The sequence below is a fragment of the Lipophrys pholis genome (assembly GCF_963383615.2).
Source record: "Lipophrys pholis genome assembly, chromosome: 14".
NCBI classification, from domain to species: Eukaryota; Metazoa; Chordata; class Actinopteri; order Blenniiformes; family Blenniidae; genus Lipophrys; species Lipophrys pholis.
Genome location: NC_137633.1, coordinates 3,092,979 through 3,108,823, shown reverse-complemented (window position 1 = coordinate 3,108,823; position 15,845 = coordinate 3,092,979). Strand labels below are relative to the sequence as shown.

The following is a 15,845-nucleotide window of genomic DNA, read 5'->3' as shown; positions in this document are numbered from 1 at the left end:
CGACTTGTCTCTTCTCGTCCGGCCAAACGATCGTTTATAAAAAAAAAACAACACCCAAAAAACAGGTGATCTCCATCTTGGATTTATCGTCTGCTTACTGTCGCCATGGCAACGCCGCAGCTTCAACTCCGGCGTGAAGGAAATGTGGAGCCTTTTCAGCGAGCTGCAACCCTGAGCAGCCAAAATGAGTTAAATCAGCCGTCGACAAAGCAGATTCATCTTCGTGGATTTACTCCTGATTATTACTCCGCTGACGCTACGATCACAGCTGCAGTTACTTTCACTTCCGTTGTAACTAGTAACTACATTCCTTTGTAATGGACTCCTGTCAGTGCATTTTGATTAATGTACATCGGAAACGGTTCTGGAGAGAAAACGCTCTCGCCCTTTTTTCTTTTTCTTTCTTTCTTTTTTCTAAACCTTTGAAAGCTCCCGAGTCTCTCAGAAGAGATTTCCACAACATTACAGTAAAGACAGACGCTGGTGGACACACCCGCTCTCTGAGAGACTCAAAGCAAAGTCATCACATTGCTCAATAAGTGCGACTTGCATAACAGTCGGGGCCTTATGATCCCCAACACTCGTCTTACATTACAAGTCATGTATTGACGATATGAAAGCCTCAGATTATAAACCTCCACATCCATCAAATCATGATTTTACATGACGAACTCAATGAAGTTATAAAATGTTTTCACTCTTGATGCAAAAGAGAACTGATTTGTTTGGATCTATATTATCAATGATGGATGTATTTTCAGATTGCCATCAGATGTATTTTGTTTTTAACCTTTATTTTACCAGAGAAAACCTTGTTGAGATGAAAAATGTATTTTTCATGACGAGCAGCAGCACATTGAGGTTCCAGGAACATAAAACATGTAAGAAAAATGTCAATACATTTAAAAACATGCAAATTTGATAATAGAATAAGTTGCCCACAAATGAAAATGAAGTCCATCATTCAAAACATCTGCAGACAGATGTGTCTGTCTCCAAGTCGCTAAGCAACTTTTGAAAAGAGTCCAGAGAAACCAGGTTTTGAGTTTCAAGGTTTTTTTTTGTCGTTTGTTCCAAGAAGGTGGAGCCGCGAACCTGAAGGCTTTTTTTCTCCCAGTGCAGTCGTGACTTTAGGAACAGACGGAAAGAGAAGATCCTGTGAGCAAAGAACCCGAGAGTGTTTCTGTGTCCTAAAATACACTTTTAAATCAAAACACTCCAGTGATTGAGTCTCTGAACATAGAAAGAAGGCAGAAACAATTCTCTCTCTGGATTCAAAAGAAAGGCAGGATTTTATCCGGAAGGACTTTGAAAAACTTTTCACAAAGGTGTAAAAACTTTCGCAATATTTACGGAATAATCGCAGGTGATGTTTGGTTCAAACTAGAATCGACCTAAAACTGTTTTAAATCTTTTATATTTGATGTGTTATAAAAACTGCAGAAGGAAATCTGTGTCTCTCTGAAGAGTGATGCCAGTAATGTGTTACTCCAATGTGACCACTTATTTTCAGTATTGAGTAATCTAATGCGTTACTATTTCCAAACCAGTAATCAGATTACTGTTGCTTATCCAAGTCAGCATGCATTACTATTCAGGCGTCCCGCAGGACGAGTTTCTGGTCTGTAAAGCCGCTACGTTACTGAACAGGACAGATTAACCGAGTTGCTCCTCCTTTCCGTCTCCAACCTGGCAGTCTGCCTGACCCCGCCCCCTTTCTCCGCTCTCAGCCAATCACAGGCCGACTTGCTCTAACTGTTCAAGTAACACAAAAGAATGGGAACCAACAGAACATCATCACTGAATCGTTGAAACAATAATAACTGCAGACGTGTGACACTATTTTTGTAATTAATGCATTTGCAAGAAGTCGACCGAGTAATAATCTGATTACTTTTTCAAGGTAACTGGCAATACTGCTGCCAAATCCACTAAACCTATTTATTGTTATTTAAGTTGTTGAGAAGACCAAGCTTCACAACATAGATCGACAAACAAAGTGACTGATACGTTTTAAACAAACTAGAATGACTCTGCAGACGTTGATCATGTGAAGCAGTTGAACACAGATAATAACTTTGATATCAGTTACTTTCTTGGTTCACTTCTAACTGTGGAAACGAGCGAATATGAGCAACATGGTGGATTTTTAAAGAGCTTTTCATTTCTCGGTCTCATCTTGCAATCATGATTCTTCTCTCTAAGTACGAGTGTTCTGGGTCCAGGGTCATGAGGTGAACGACCACAAACGCTGCAGTATTTTCTGAAGGCGATCACATGAGCTCATCGTCTCTCTCAGGAAGCTGGAAACTCTCCTGCATCATCTCCCCTCGCTGCAGAGATTATCTGAGGCCGGCCTGCAGCCTGGTGAAGAGTTATCTCAACGTTTCGTGTCAAAACAATTCCCTGCCTGTGTGGCCGCCACTTATCTGCAGGAAGTGGATTCCCTTCATTTGACCTCAGTCCTCCTCCGGACACGTATTCAAATAGAGATATTGTAGTTGTTTACGTTTTGACACGAGCTTGAATGGTTGAAGACGATTAATTACATGAATCCAAACAGCAAAACAAGCAGCTCGTCACAGAGAGTGGCTGTGCACAGCCTCCTCCGATGGAGAACGACTCCGTTTATCAGTATTTATTCAGGCGAGGTGTAACGACGCGGCGTTGGGAGGGAACACGGAGCGGTTTCACTTCCTCCCAGGACCAGTTTTCCTTCAAACCACTTTCAGAGCCTTTAAAAACTCTTCTGCGTCAATTACAGTGAAAAGCTTGAATCGCAGATGTTGGGGTGTGTGTGTGTGTAGAGTCAGACCTGGTACACACACACACACACACACACACACACACACACACACACACACACACACACACACACACACACACACACACACACACACACAAAGACTGAATCAATATGATTAAGTGTAAAGATCCACCTCAGCACAGGAGTTTTTACAAAGTTATTCTATTCAGTCACATCCACTGCGTCCAATATATTTGTTTGTTTTTTCTTTTTTAACAATTCACCAGGATGCCTCATGGAACTTCCCACAAATATGGCTCACTTATATTTTATAGATTTAAGTACTGATGGAAGTGGACTTGATAAAAAAAAAACATATAAAGTTTTTATGCGGCCACACCAGAAGATGGAGCCAATCTCAGCTGATGAAGAGGCAGGTTACACCCTGGACAGGTCAGGTCATTATGACGCACGCACGCGCACACACACACACACACACACACACACACACACACACACACACACACACACACACACACACACACACACACACACTTTTGGAGTTAAAGTGCAAATTTGACACTGTAAAAAAGTTTCAGCACATCAAATCCAAACCCTCGTACTGTGATGTGCCGTTGCAAACCACCACAGTATTTGACGTCCTCAGCGTCCTGATTGATCACTAACACGTTCATTCATACACTCTGGCTTGTTTACACCATAAAGACGTCATATCATCCAGCTTCTCAACATTTCACATGGTCTTGTTGGTCCAAAAACATTTTAGTCAAAGTTTCCAGCTCCACCTTGATTTTCCTCCATTGGAATATTGGATCATAGGAGCTGCATTCAGAATCGGCTGTGTCTGTGTGAGCTGGACTGGCTCCGCCCACACATGCCCGTCTTGGGAAGAGGAGGAAGTACTTCCTCTCGTGGTGCCATGTGCCAGAGCAGAGCTGCCTAATTGTCGGAGGAGTCAAAGGGAGGAGCCTACCTTGATTGGGATTGGCTAAACCCCCGATGACACTATATAGGGTTTGATTTCTGATTGGCTGGTCGGAGCAACACACTTTTTAAAACCTGAAAGAAGCCGGGGAGAGAGAGGACAGACTGTCTTCACTTCTGGGGCGTCATTCTAGGTTATTACGGTTGGAAAACCTTTAGAAAATGGATTTAGCACAATATGAGCCCCTAAAGCTGTTGAGTGCTTCAGGTTTTACTGATCAGACTCCAGCTGAAGTCGGCTGACCCCCCCCCCCCCGATCTAAAACCAAAATGTCTTTATTTATCCTGCGGTTTGTTCGCTTTGATCCCAGATGGCGTTTTGGCTGGAGACGTTTGACCACGAACCCAAAACACAACTCAACGGGACCATCGTGCTGCAGCCTCCCATACATGGCTCAGCTCGAACGGCGTAGGTATTTGCGAATTCCCCTCCCAACTCGACTGGAATCCTTTGGGAAGCTGCCAGAGAGCAGGCCGAGCCGAACGCACCGGCTCTTCACATGACCCGGCTCGCTTCACTTCTGGGATTTTTTTTATTTTAAAACCTCCTCCGTCTTTCCCAAACAAGCTGTGCAAGGGAGGGAGTGTGCCACCAGAATAATTATACACATCTCAGCGCTTCATTAGAATGAGTTAATTGATGCGTTTAATAAGCCATGATTTGCTGCACTGAGAGGATGAGCTGCCTTTGTCAGCGGGCCAATTTACAGCTCACACACTGTGGGTTGTTTTGTTTTTTTTTCATTTGGCTTTTTGGCTTGTGTTCTCCAAACATACAAAAAATAACAGTTAAATGCCTGTTTTGCTTTCAGACGGCAAACTCAACACATTTATCCAGAATAAAACGTCGCTGCAAGCAGCGGAGTGAATATGTGAAAGTCTAACTGTTCATCAGGATCAATGTGCATCAATGTGATAGAAATAAACTTTACCGGACTGGTAAGATAGTGCCACAATAACCTTTAAATTTAAACTTTAAAGTAGTTATTTGTTGTTATTTCAACATAAAGCCAATTTTGATCAAACTTTCAGATACAAATTACAGTGACAAGTTCAAACACTTCTTGTATAGCTGTCGCATTATGGATGTTTTCACCCTGACAACGTGGCTTTGAGGCTGATGCTTGTTTTTTAATCTTTCACGGCAGCGTCACTAATATCAGCTCGTGTCTCGGTGTTGTGTTTCGTCTGCTCCTCTGAAGACACTTCATTTTCGGGTTTTAGCCCACAGACCTTATGTTTGTCACCCCCGGAATAAAACATGGTTAAAATGAATTTTCTCCTCTGAGAACCTTTGAAAGCAAAGCTGGTTCGATTAAGTAATTCATTAATTGGAAATTTCTGTATTTCTTCCTCCAGAAAAAAAGAAAAGAGGGCGATTTAACATTCTGCTTTGTACAGAATACAGTTAAACATGAAATGATGTCTTATTGGATGAAATGCAAAAGAACTGGATGAATAAAAAATGAGGCTCAGAGCCACAAAATCTTCCATCATGTGTGTAAAAATCACATTTTTGGCTTTTTATATTATGTCAATTAGAATAAAATGTATAAAGTGAGGAGAAGTTGGTTGATACTTCGAGGAAACGCGTGTTACATCAGCCTGAATGTGAACTGATTGGAAAAAGTCTTTTAAATTATAACTTTTTACTTAAACTCTGTGAAAGATATACGTACTTATACCTCTTTATCTGTTACAATCGTGTGCTGATCCATGAACCCGTGGCTTCTAATGCTCGAGATGAATTCAAAATCTCGTTCTCAAAGCAGAAACAGTTTAGCAGCAGATCTTTAATTTCATTCAGTCTTTTTGTGAACTGATTGAATTTTCATTTGAAGGCTGACGAGACGGGCGTTTTTGATCAATGCAGCTCATAAACAGTGTGTGAGCTGCTGGAGCTTCTCTGCATAACGTCGAATATAAATCTAATGAATCGCTTTGTGTTTCTAACGTCTGTGGGGCTAATTAGCTAATGGGAGTGTGTGTAATTATCCCAGTGGTTCACTTTCTGTCACCGACAAGCCGCAGTCAGCTATTTTTGGGGGCCGTGTGTGTGTGTGTGTGTGTGTGTGTGTGTGTGTGTGTGTGTGTGTGTGTGTGTGTGTGTGTGTGTGTGTGTGTGTGCAGGGCGGTCCAGAGCAGGCAGAGAGCTGCAGTCTGCTCCTGACATCACTTTCCCAAACACTCACTGCTGGAAGTTTGTCCATATATGGAAGAGCTGCACTTTCTCCCGACTGTCAGGGCAACCCCACTCTGCTGGCCTGTGTGTGTGTGTGTGTGTGTGTGTGTGTGTGTGTGTGTGTGTGTGTGTGTGTGTGTAGGGGAGTCCTTTTACCTTACAAGGCAGATTCAGACCAGGTCATCTCCTCACGTCGTGACTCACCTTTACATTCTCTATTTTCCCACCAGATGCCACACGACCCCCACCTCTCCCAACTCCTCACAGTCGTTTTTTTTATTCATTTATTTTAAACTCTTCGGTTAACATTCAGCATTTTTTTCGGTAAATTTTTCTACTTTTCTCTTGTAACTTTGTTCAACTTGAGTGAACTTCGAATAACCTTTAACCTTCGTTTTGCCTTCTGTTCGACTCCACATCATTAAAACTGACTCTGCTTCGACTGAATGACCTCGAGTGACCTTGTCTCCAACACATTAACTGATATTTTACACTTTTTTCTGTCACGTTTTGGCACGATCAACCTACTTTAAAAAAAAAAGTTGAAGTTCAGTCAACAACTATGAATGTTATAAATTGAATGCAAAGAGCTTAGTGTGAAACCACAAATGTTTTTTTCCAGCCAATTATATGAATGAAAACTATAGAAATCTGGTCAGATTCACCAAAATATAATAGAGGTGTTTAGTATGACACAGGGGGTATTTCGTTACTTAAGTCCATTTACTTGTATCTATGATTTTTTTTTTTCTGCTAAAACAAGTTAGATAAGTGAAGTGCATCAACATTTACCAACAGCATTAAGATTCTAAGTGCCGAACAGAAACAAAGGAGACGTGGCGTGTGTTATTTGTGTGGCGGCTGAAACTGTTTCAGAAAAGCAACAAATTCCTCATTCAAGGTCTTATTGAGGAGAAAATGTTTGAAGTCGCTGGCTTGAATAAAGAAGAATGTCCTTCAACATGGATACGTTCTACTGGGAGTGTTTTTCCTTTTCAGTTGAGAAGTTTAATTACTACTTCTACACAGACAATCTTTTTTTTAATTGAGTCCAACTAATTACATGAAATTTATCTAACACATTTAGGTTAACTAGAGCTACACCCGGTAGAGCGCAGACCTTCGCCAACGCCACGTTTGTTTGCGGAACCGAGTTAGCATCGCCAGCATGTTAGCCGTTAGCTCATATCGACGCTAACTAGCCTGTCGGGTAGCGACATCACTGTGTGAAACACAGAGCAACAGTCTCCATGGCAACAGACGCTGATCTCCTTTGAGCTCCTCTCTCTTTGTATCGGACATTTTTTCACCGTTTTTGGGGAATTTATTCGGACACGGTTTTGCCGTTAACGTCCCAAAACCTAATCGACAAATCATCCCTGGAGATTTCATGTAATTTGGGTTAATAGTTTTTGTTGGTGAAATACATACACACAAACCAATACACACAGACAAAAACACAACCTTCCCCTATTGAAGGTAATTAAATTCACCAGTGGGGGAAGAGACTCTACCATCATATGGGATGGATTTGGGCTTAAAAGGTCACTTAAAAGACAAGTGAGCCACAGTCTTGCATTGTACACTATAGAAATACACAATTGTACAAAACAAACACCGTAAACGATTAATTTACTTAAGCAGAACTCCTGTTTCCGATAATGCAGCACATTTTCTGACATTTGTAATCAAGAAACTGCTTTGAAATGCTTTTAAAACACTTCCTAAAAAGATTTTATCCCAACTTGGGCCAGTTATTTGGCGCCAGTCGCAGTCAACCTTGGATAGAAAGCCTCGGGACTGACACGGGGAACTGGCCAATCAGCGCGGAGAAAGGGGGCGGGCTCTGTCGCCTCGGGGCGTCCAATCAGAGCTCGCGGGTTGAATTTGTCTGAGGCAAAGTTTTCGCGTGTGTCGCTCCTCCGCGCTCGTGGACCTGCCCACCACCGCCCGTCTGTCTGTGCGTCTGTCCGCCCGCCGAGCGGCTCCAGCCGGGAAGAAACACAGCAGAGAGAGAGAAAGAGAGAGAGAGGGAGAGAGAGAGAGGCCGGGGGAGGACCGTTAATTTCATCCACACGCCGTCTTGAATGCGCGGAGGAGAGTAGACCAACATCACCTCACCGTACCGGGGGACACGCGAGCCGAACGCAGAGCGCATCTATAAATATATATATATATATAAATTATTCTTATTTTTTATAAAGCTTTCTGACTATGGATCAGTATGACGACGACGTAGACTATATGCATCAAGAAGATGACTGGGACCGGGATCTCCTGCTGGATCCCGCCTGGGAGAAGCAGCAGAGGAAGGTGAGTCCTCCTCCGGTGCGGAAGTGCGGCTGTGGTGCGTGATGGGGGCAAATGAAGCCGGTATGTGTGTGTGTGTATTCTTTAGTGGCAAGGGCTCGGCTGGGATCGGTGACGGCGGATTGATCCAAACACCGAGCGAGCAGCTGTGTCGGTTTAATCATCAGGCTCCTTATCTCCGTTAATCACCTGTGCGCCTTCCTGCGTTACTTTTATCAGGAGTCAGACCCCGCGCGCAAACTTTTACCACTTGCTCATGAAATGCATGTCGGAAGAGGAGGCCCCGGCGTCTGTGTTTGCAGCAGGAGGGAAAGAGAATCCAGGAGGAGGAGGAGGGGGGAGGAAGACAATTAGAACCCGGACAGGACAGCTACCTTTCCTGCGCAACAGATGTCAGCCATGCGCTTGACTGCGGATCGTGTGCGCCTGGTGGCGCCTCCTGTCATCTGCTGGATGATGCGACGTGGATTAGGCCATGCTTAACAACCGGCGAGCTCAGTCTGCGTGTGAGACCCTTCGGGGGGGTTAAACCCACTCCTACTGCCGCTACTATTGGGCAAATATGCGCATTTACGCACGATAATAATGCGGTTTTTTTTGTTGTTTTTGCTCGAATTTCCCAGGATTCACGTGAAGACAAGTCAATGCAAGTTGATTTATTTATCTGCACAAAGTGTGCCTTTGTTGTTTTCCACTCGAGTGACTTTAGCTTGGTGAAGAGATAATCTTATATTAACGAGTCCAGATCTCCACGCGCCTCACAGCTGCTGCTCTTTTCCACATCTGAGTATGAATGGTCTGTTTCGAGAAGGGCAGATACTTTTTTTTTGTTGTTGTTGTTGCTCCTACTCCCCATACTTTAGCTGGGCTTTGAAAAAAAAAAAAAAGAAAAAAAAAAAGAAAAGGGGGAAGAAAAACGCTGTGGAATCTGAGTAAGCGCTGTGGTTTGGGCTGGGCTTGCATGGGAGCAAGCGTGCCCAAAAATGGTAATAATCGGCCCCTCTCTCGCTGCTGTTGGAAAACTTTTCCCCAACTTTCTTCCTTGCTCTGCGGAGCTTCTAGTTTCCTGGATTATGTCATCGACAAGGAGCTACCGGTATAAAAGGAAATAAAGGGCAGGTATGAAGTTTGGATTGGGTGACTTTTTTTTGTTTGTTGCTTTTTTGCTTTAAAGGCAGTGAAGGTGGAGTTTGCCTGGAAGTTCAGTCATCCCGTATCAGACACTCCTGATCTGTGTTGAAATACTTTCCTGTGATGACCTGCATATTTCTGTCTGCCTGCATGACCCTCATTGATCTAATCATTCTGCAGAGGGGGAATGTTTAATTCATCACTGCACCTCCCACCACCAGAGCAATGATGAGTGCTTATGCTGAGATCTGACCACAATTAGAGGGAGGACAGCAGACATGCACCCCAGCCCCCTGAAGAACAGTGGATTGTGTCACACACACACACACACACACACACACACACACACACACACACACACACACACACACACACACACACACACACACACACACACACACACACACACGCACACATTCCTCTCAGGATGATCATGAACCTGCAGGCCTCCTTGTATTTCTGACCTGATTTGGTGTTTGAGTGCCTCCCATTGCACCTTAGAACCACTTAACGTGTCGTCGCTCTGCCTGGTTCATTTAAACATGGAGTGAGAAGAAAGACAAAATAATGAGGAAACGGTTAATGTTGGTTCTTTGAGTGTTTTGCTGTGATTTACAAGCAGAATGTTGCAGACATGCACCTCAAGCTTAAAGTTTAAAATGTTGAATTGTTCAAATAAACTAATGTTTGAGTGCTCTTACTCTTATTTGCTGATGGGAGTTATAAACATACATCTAAAACCCTATACTGATGAGAACCTCACCATGTAGATCGCTTTTTATTGATTAGATATGGTGGTTCATTCATTTAAACATGCAACAAAAACAGAGACACTTTAGGAAATAACAGGGAAACAGTCAAAGCTGGTCATTTATCATCATAATGCTCAGTACAGATAAAGCAGGTACATTTTTAACCTGGTGAAGTGTCTCAAACGGCATCCTGGACTCACTTCTGGAGCTTTTAAGGTGCTGGTTCTTTCATTCAGACGTGCATTGAGAGGTAAGACTCATTAGTCCATGAGGAAGAAGCAGTAAAAGTTGGAAATTTGAATGTTCCTGGCAGTTTAGTGCTGACAGGAGTTTTAAAACACCTTAAACCTCTTTATTAATAAGGATTCAGGCAGGTTTCAGTGTTTGGAGAAAACTGCATCCCAGAGCTACTTCTTTAGTTTTTAAGATGCTTATTTGAGTGTTTTTCTGTAGCCTGAAGATCAAACGTGCCTCGAGAGATTCCATCACAGTTTGATTTTATAATTAAAAAAAGAAAGAAAAGAAAAAGTGCTTTGTTGTACAGTTGTGGAGTTTCTGTTCAGCTTGGTTTTCCCATCCCGCTCGGCGCTCAGGAAAGTCGGCATGCCAGGCGGTGTTTTAAAATATTTAGAGTACAAGTCCCAACCTGACCCCCCAGTGTAAAGGCATCCTCTTATGGTCTCTGCAGACCCAGGTGTCCCTCCTACACTTCCTCAGAGCAGCAGCTTTCACACACTTTCACCCAAACAGAGTTTGTGTTACCCTGAATGATCTCAATCATCAGAATCCTGTAATTTGCAGCTTTTCTTTACTTTTTCCTCAGTCAGGTAGGTGGAGTTCAGGTGTTAACTGCTGTAATTTGTCCAGGTTTGCCCTTATAAGGCTACAAGCTGCAACACCTCCCACTTCCCATCGCCCACACCCCCTCTCAGCCTCCAGAGTTCCCGAACACTCCCGACACACACCCACATTCCCCCGCTCCGACGCTACATGTCAGGTCACAGATAAGTGCGGCTGATTTCACCAGCTGCTCACTTTCACCGATAAACTTCTGACGGCGCGTCTTCCGTGGACAAACACCAAAAGAGCGAAGTCTCTGGTGTTTCTCTTCACTGAGACGTTTTTGTTGCACCGACTGGCAGCATTTCTACAGATCGTGATGGAGGACTGATTCATTTTGCAGGCCTGCAGGTTTTACTGCAACTTCTTTGTGTTACAGAAGCAAAAAAATAAAAAAGTAATTTTATGTAGTTTCCTGTTTAACTTGGTCATAAAATGTAAGCTGATCTGCACACGTGGACAAAATGTGCTGAACGGCCGACACTTCATGTTTTTACTGAACACGGGTTGGTCATTTGATCAGTTAGACAGTAAAGCAAAATCCACCTGTCTTAAAAACTAAAACTTTCTTATTTCTTCATAATAAACTGGATTATTTTCTCCATTCATACAATTCTTCATATTGTATATCTTATAGTTCATTGTTAAACTCGGAAAAAACCACAATAAACCCAGAAAGACTCAACAAATAGGTCGATTGCTTGACTGATTGATTTCAGAGACATAATTAACAAAAATGAAAGACATTCTGAATCCCAGTAGTTAAAAGTCATGTACATTTTTTCTATGTACATATTCATAAATCAATCCAGTTGCAAAAAATACAACCGTGAAAGCTAAAATCTGTAGAGCTTAAAGAATCTTTCTCCTCAGAGTGATTAAAGCTACACTGACTCACTGCAGGTTAAGATCTGAGAAAAAGGAGCTGCCACACTATAAACTTCACGATCACACGCTGCACTTATATTGTCACAGATTATGTCGGTTTAGCAATTTACTGTTGGAAACCTGTTGAGATCCAGAATAAATAAAAGTCCCTATTGGAGGTCATGTTACACGACAATGTTGGCCGTCTCCATGGAAACGCTGAAAAACGATGTAGTTGGCATGCCAGGCCACGGGTTGGCGCTGTTGCTTGTTTTTGTAATGAAACAACTCAAAGACGTGCAGAGAACAATGTACCCCAATGCAACTGTAACACTTTTAGTTGTTCGTTATACCTTAATTTTATCATTTCAACATGACCATGACACCATGTACATTAAAAAAATGCACATATATGAGATATTTAACTGAAAGCTAAAGACAACCACCATTATGAGCACTCGACTGTGTGAAAATTAGTCAGAGCTCCACTTCCCCCGGTGAGCGCTGGGTTTGGTTGAACCTGGAAACAAGCCTGTATGTTGACTTAACGTGAAGAAATTAAACTTCATCAGCATCTGCCTTAATAAAGAAATTCAAGATGTCAGCTCCTCTTGTTTAAAAGCTCCTTGAAAGTGAAGCATCAATCATCATTACGAAACCAAACCCGACTTCATTTTCTCTGCTCAGGAATTTTCTAAATGAGGTTTAATTGTCCGGGCTGACACACAAAACACACACGTCGGGGTGACGTTGCAGTTTGAGGAACAAAACCAGAAGTGGTTGCCTGTTTTGTTTTTTTTGTTCCACACTGGCTGCTGTTTCACGGATTACATCATGGGATTTGTAATCTCAGCTGTTCCCACCTCGCACACTGCTTCCTGTCATCAAATTCCTCTTCTCCCACGATGTACCTTTTTGAAACGGTGTTTTCACAAAGCATCTACACTAAATGCTTCTTCTTTTTTCTTTCACTTCACTGTTGATAAGGTCTCAACCACCAGACTTCCACTTCCCAAGTTAAAAACCTCGGACTAGCAGGCCTCCTCTTCTTGCCAGGGTACATTATGTTTCATTCGAGCTTAAAAATGATTTTAATTCTTCCACTCTTTATTTGTTTTCTAGCCAAGAGTGAGATGAGAAAGTTCAAGTCAAGGCTGTAGTGCATAATGTTACGCCATTGTGTTTCTCAGAGATGATTTGTCCAGCTTAGTTTAGTCCTCGTCTTCCAGCTTCAGAAATCCAAGAAAAGCTGAGGTGCCTAACCTCGGTAAAAAGTAATTTTTGGCTTTTAGAGTTGCTGAGGTGGATTTGAATAGAGTTGGTTAGCATCACGCTGATCGTTCATCTACCTGAAGTCTGAATGGCTCAACTTATCCACTTCCTGAAGGTAGTTTCCTATTTGAATCAATATGATCTGATCGTCAACTTTTGCCTGCTTTATCCAGACTTGGACCCGTTTCCATGACAACGTTTCAAGCGAAGACGCTTCGTTTTTGAGGTTTTGTTCCCAGAAGGTTTTGCGTTTACACAGCAACGTTTTAAAAAAGGGGATCCGTTTACAAAGGCAACAGCGGAAATGCGGAATACAATGTAGTTTTCATGTTGGCCACTGGTGGGTGCTGTTGGCAAGTACGTGGACATTCGTAAGGACGGACGACGAAGTTGGATTGTTATTACAAAAACTATCTACTATGGCCGTGTTGCACATTCGCAGGAAAAACATTTTCTACAAGTTGCATTCAACCCTGTTTCCACGGAGACGGAGTAGGAGCTCTTTTTGAAAAGTGGCTACACGGCGCTACAGAAGTTTTGCAGTAGAAAACCTTTTTTGTTGTCACAGGAAGCTGGAGCCTGCAGCCAAGACGAGGCCAATATCAAGGTTCATCCATTCATCCAGGCTGTGAAAAGGTCACAGAAACACTCACTCCTACACAGAGGACGAGTTTACAAACGCCAACATAGAAAGGCTTCTAATCCAAGAATCCGTGTGGGGATAGTGACCACCGCGACACCTTGCAGCCCTCGTACGTTATAATTCATAATTTCAAGCAAGTGTTAAGTTGTTCCTTTAAAAGAAGTATGACAACGTGGGAGATGTCTGATTCAGAGGTGTTTTGGTGGAATGAGCAATCTTGTGTCTGTCGGCGGGATGTGCTCCACTCCTCTGTGTCACTTGGTCGTCTGTCTGAGCAGCTGCTGCTCACCGGCAGACAGAGAGAAGGCAGGAAGCTGAAAGTGTGACTGAGGGACGATGCTGATGATGATCCTCCGTCTGCTCGCTGTCGTGGTTGATAAACCATCGCTATAAATCCCACCAGGAGTCCCGGGAGACCCGTCGTGCTGCCGCGGCCGTGCGCTCGGGGTTCTGTCTCGTTTGCCCTGATTGATGGGGTCAGCGGCTGACGCCCGGGCCGGGGGGATCCGGGGGGATCCGGGGGATCCGAGGGATCCGGGGGGATTCAGGAGGCGCTTCACGTTGCTGCCGGCTTGGCGGGAGGGATCCATCTTTTTTCAGTCAGAGAATCAGGATGCACATCGTTTAGCCGACAGTCAGAAGCTCCGTTCACTCTTGATGCTCATTTCCGATTTTTTTGCTGGTATCCGATTTATTTATTGTGATCGTTCACGTTACATTTTAAACGCGACTTCTATCAGACTGCACTATGAACGTGAGCTGACCCGAAGGTTTTGGGCTCCAAAGCCAGAAGACGCTGTCGAAGTAAATATGGACGGCATCCAGGTCAGCACCAGGGTTGCCAGATGTGACTCACTGTTTCCAGCCAAAACAACGTAAAAAAACCCTCACACCTCAATAAAAAACAGCCCAAATCTCAGCCTGTGTAGGAATCATGCTAAAACCATAAAACTGTCATATGTGTGATAAAGAACACGCCATAAACACACAAAATAAACAAAGTAAGACAGTTTTGCTCATCAGTTGGGAGGGATACCCGCCATATATTGGCAACACAGGTTTTCAAGCGGTTGTTAAATACGAGCCGAGAAAATCAGAGAATATAATGAGGGAAAGAAGGAGAATGAGGAAAAAAGAGCGCACAGCTTTTATTCTGGCGGAGCCGCTTCCTCCAGCGCTTATTCGTGACGTCAGTGACGAAGCAGTCGCATGTAGAAGAATATCTGAATTGGTTCCACACATGACCAAGGCCTGGGTCTGCTGTGAAAAACATGCATACAAAACAGGTCGATATGAGTCACTGTGAACAAAAATCAGAATTTGTGTCGCATTTCCCTGCAGTTTGAATGAGTCTTCCTGAGTCTTCCTGAGTCTTTCTGAGTCTCACAGCTGCCACCAAGTTTCCAAACATTCTTCAAACATCAGCACGGTATCCTAATTTGTGAGTTGCTGGATGTGTTGCTTAAATGTTGAACACTTTCTTTATGAAACATCTGATTTAGAATCGATGGTCCGAGTTGTCTGTGTTCATCTTAATGATCTCACACAACTGTTCAGGTGCAAAACATTTGTGGTTTTATCTGACAAACATATTACAAGTATTAGACGACGAGCCTGTCGGTCAACGTTCCTGCAAAATTCCTGTACCTACGTTAAATACTAATTCAGTTCAATCTGCAGCAAAATATGCAACAAGGGCCTGATGTATAAATAAATATCAGCCTTGTGTTCCAGATCGTGTCAAAAACTTAATTTAGGTTAACAGACTAAAGCAGAATGTGATCAACACGTCTATATTGTTTATGATCGCTTCTGTTTTTAACGTTTTCAGCAGATTGTTCACCGTTGATCACCTACAAAATCACCTCTCCTTTAGTACCTTTTATACAGGATCTTAGTGAATCAGGCTCAGAGTTTATTGATGATCTGGATAATAATATAAACTCTGCATGTCATTAAAAACATTCACAATGTTTCCGTCCTGTTTACCCACTTTTTTAACCCGACTCCAAACTGCAGCAGCAGAGCCGAGCGCTCCCTCTGCTCCTCGTCTGTCCCGGTAAGCCGATCCGGTGTTAACCAGGTCCAAATTTGATG

General features: G+C 43.1%; 1 protein-coding gene across 8 annotated transcripts in view; it reads left to right on the top strand.

The window, feature by feature from the left end:
• The first annotated feature begins 7,954 nt into the window (after positions 1-7,954).
• The window catches only part of actn1 (actinin, alpha 1), a 60,282-nt gene continuing 52,391 nt past the window's right edge, over positions 7,955-15,845 (top strand). For 6 of the 8 annotated variants that reach the window (XM_080480024.1, XM_080480023.1, XM_080480027.1 and 3 more), the window contains exon 1: positions 8,018-8,246. In XM_080480024.1, coding sequence (XP_080336150.1) covers positions 8,148-8,246 — 99 coding nt within the window. In that variant the 5' untranslated portion in view covers positions 8,018-8,147. Of the gene's footprint in view, positions 8,247-15,845 lie in introns of all 8 variants that reach the window. The other 2 variants (XM_080480022.1, XM_080480025.1) reach the window with 2 other exon arrangements.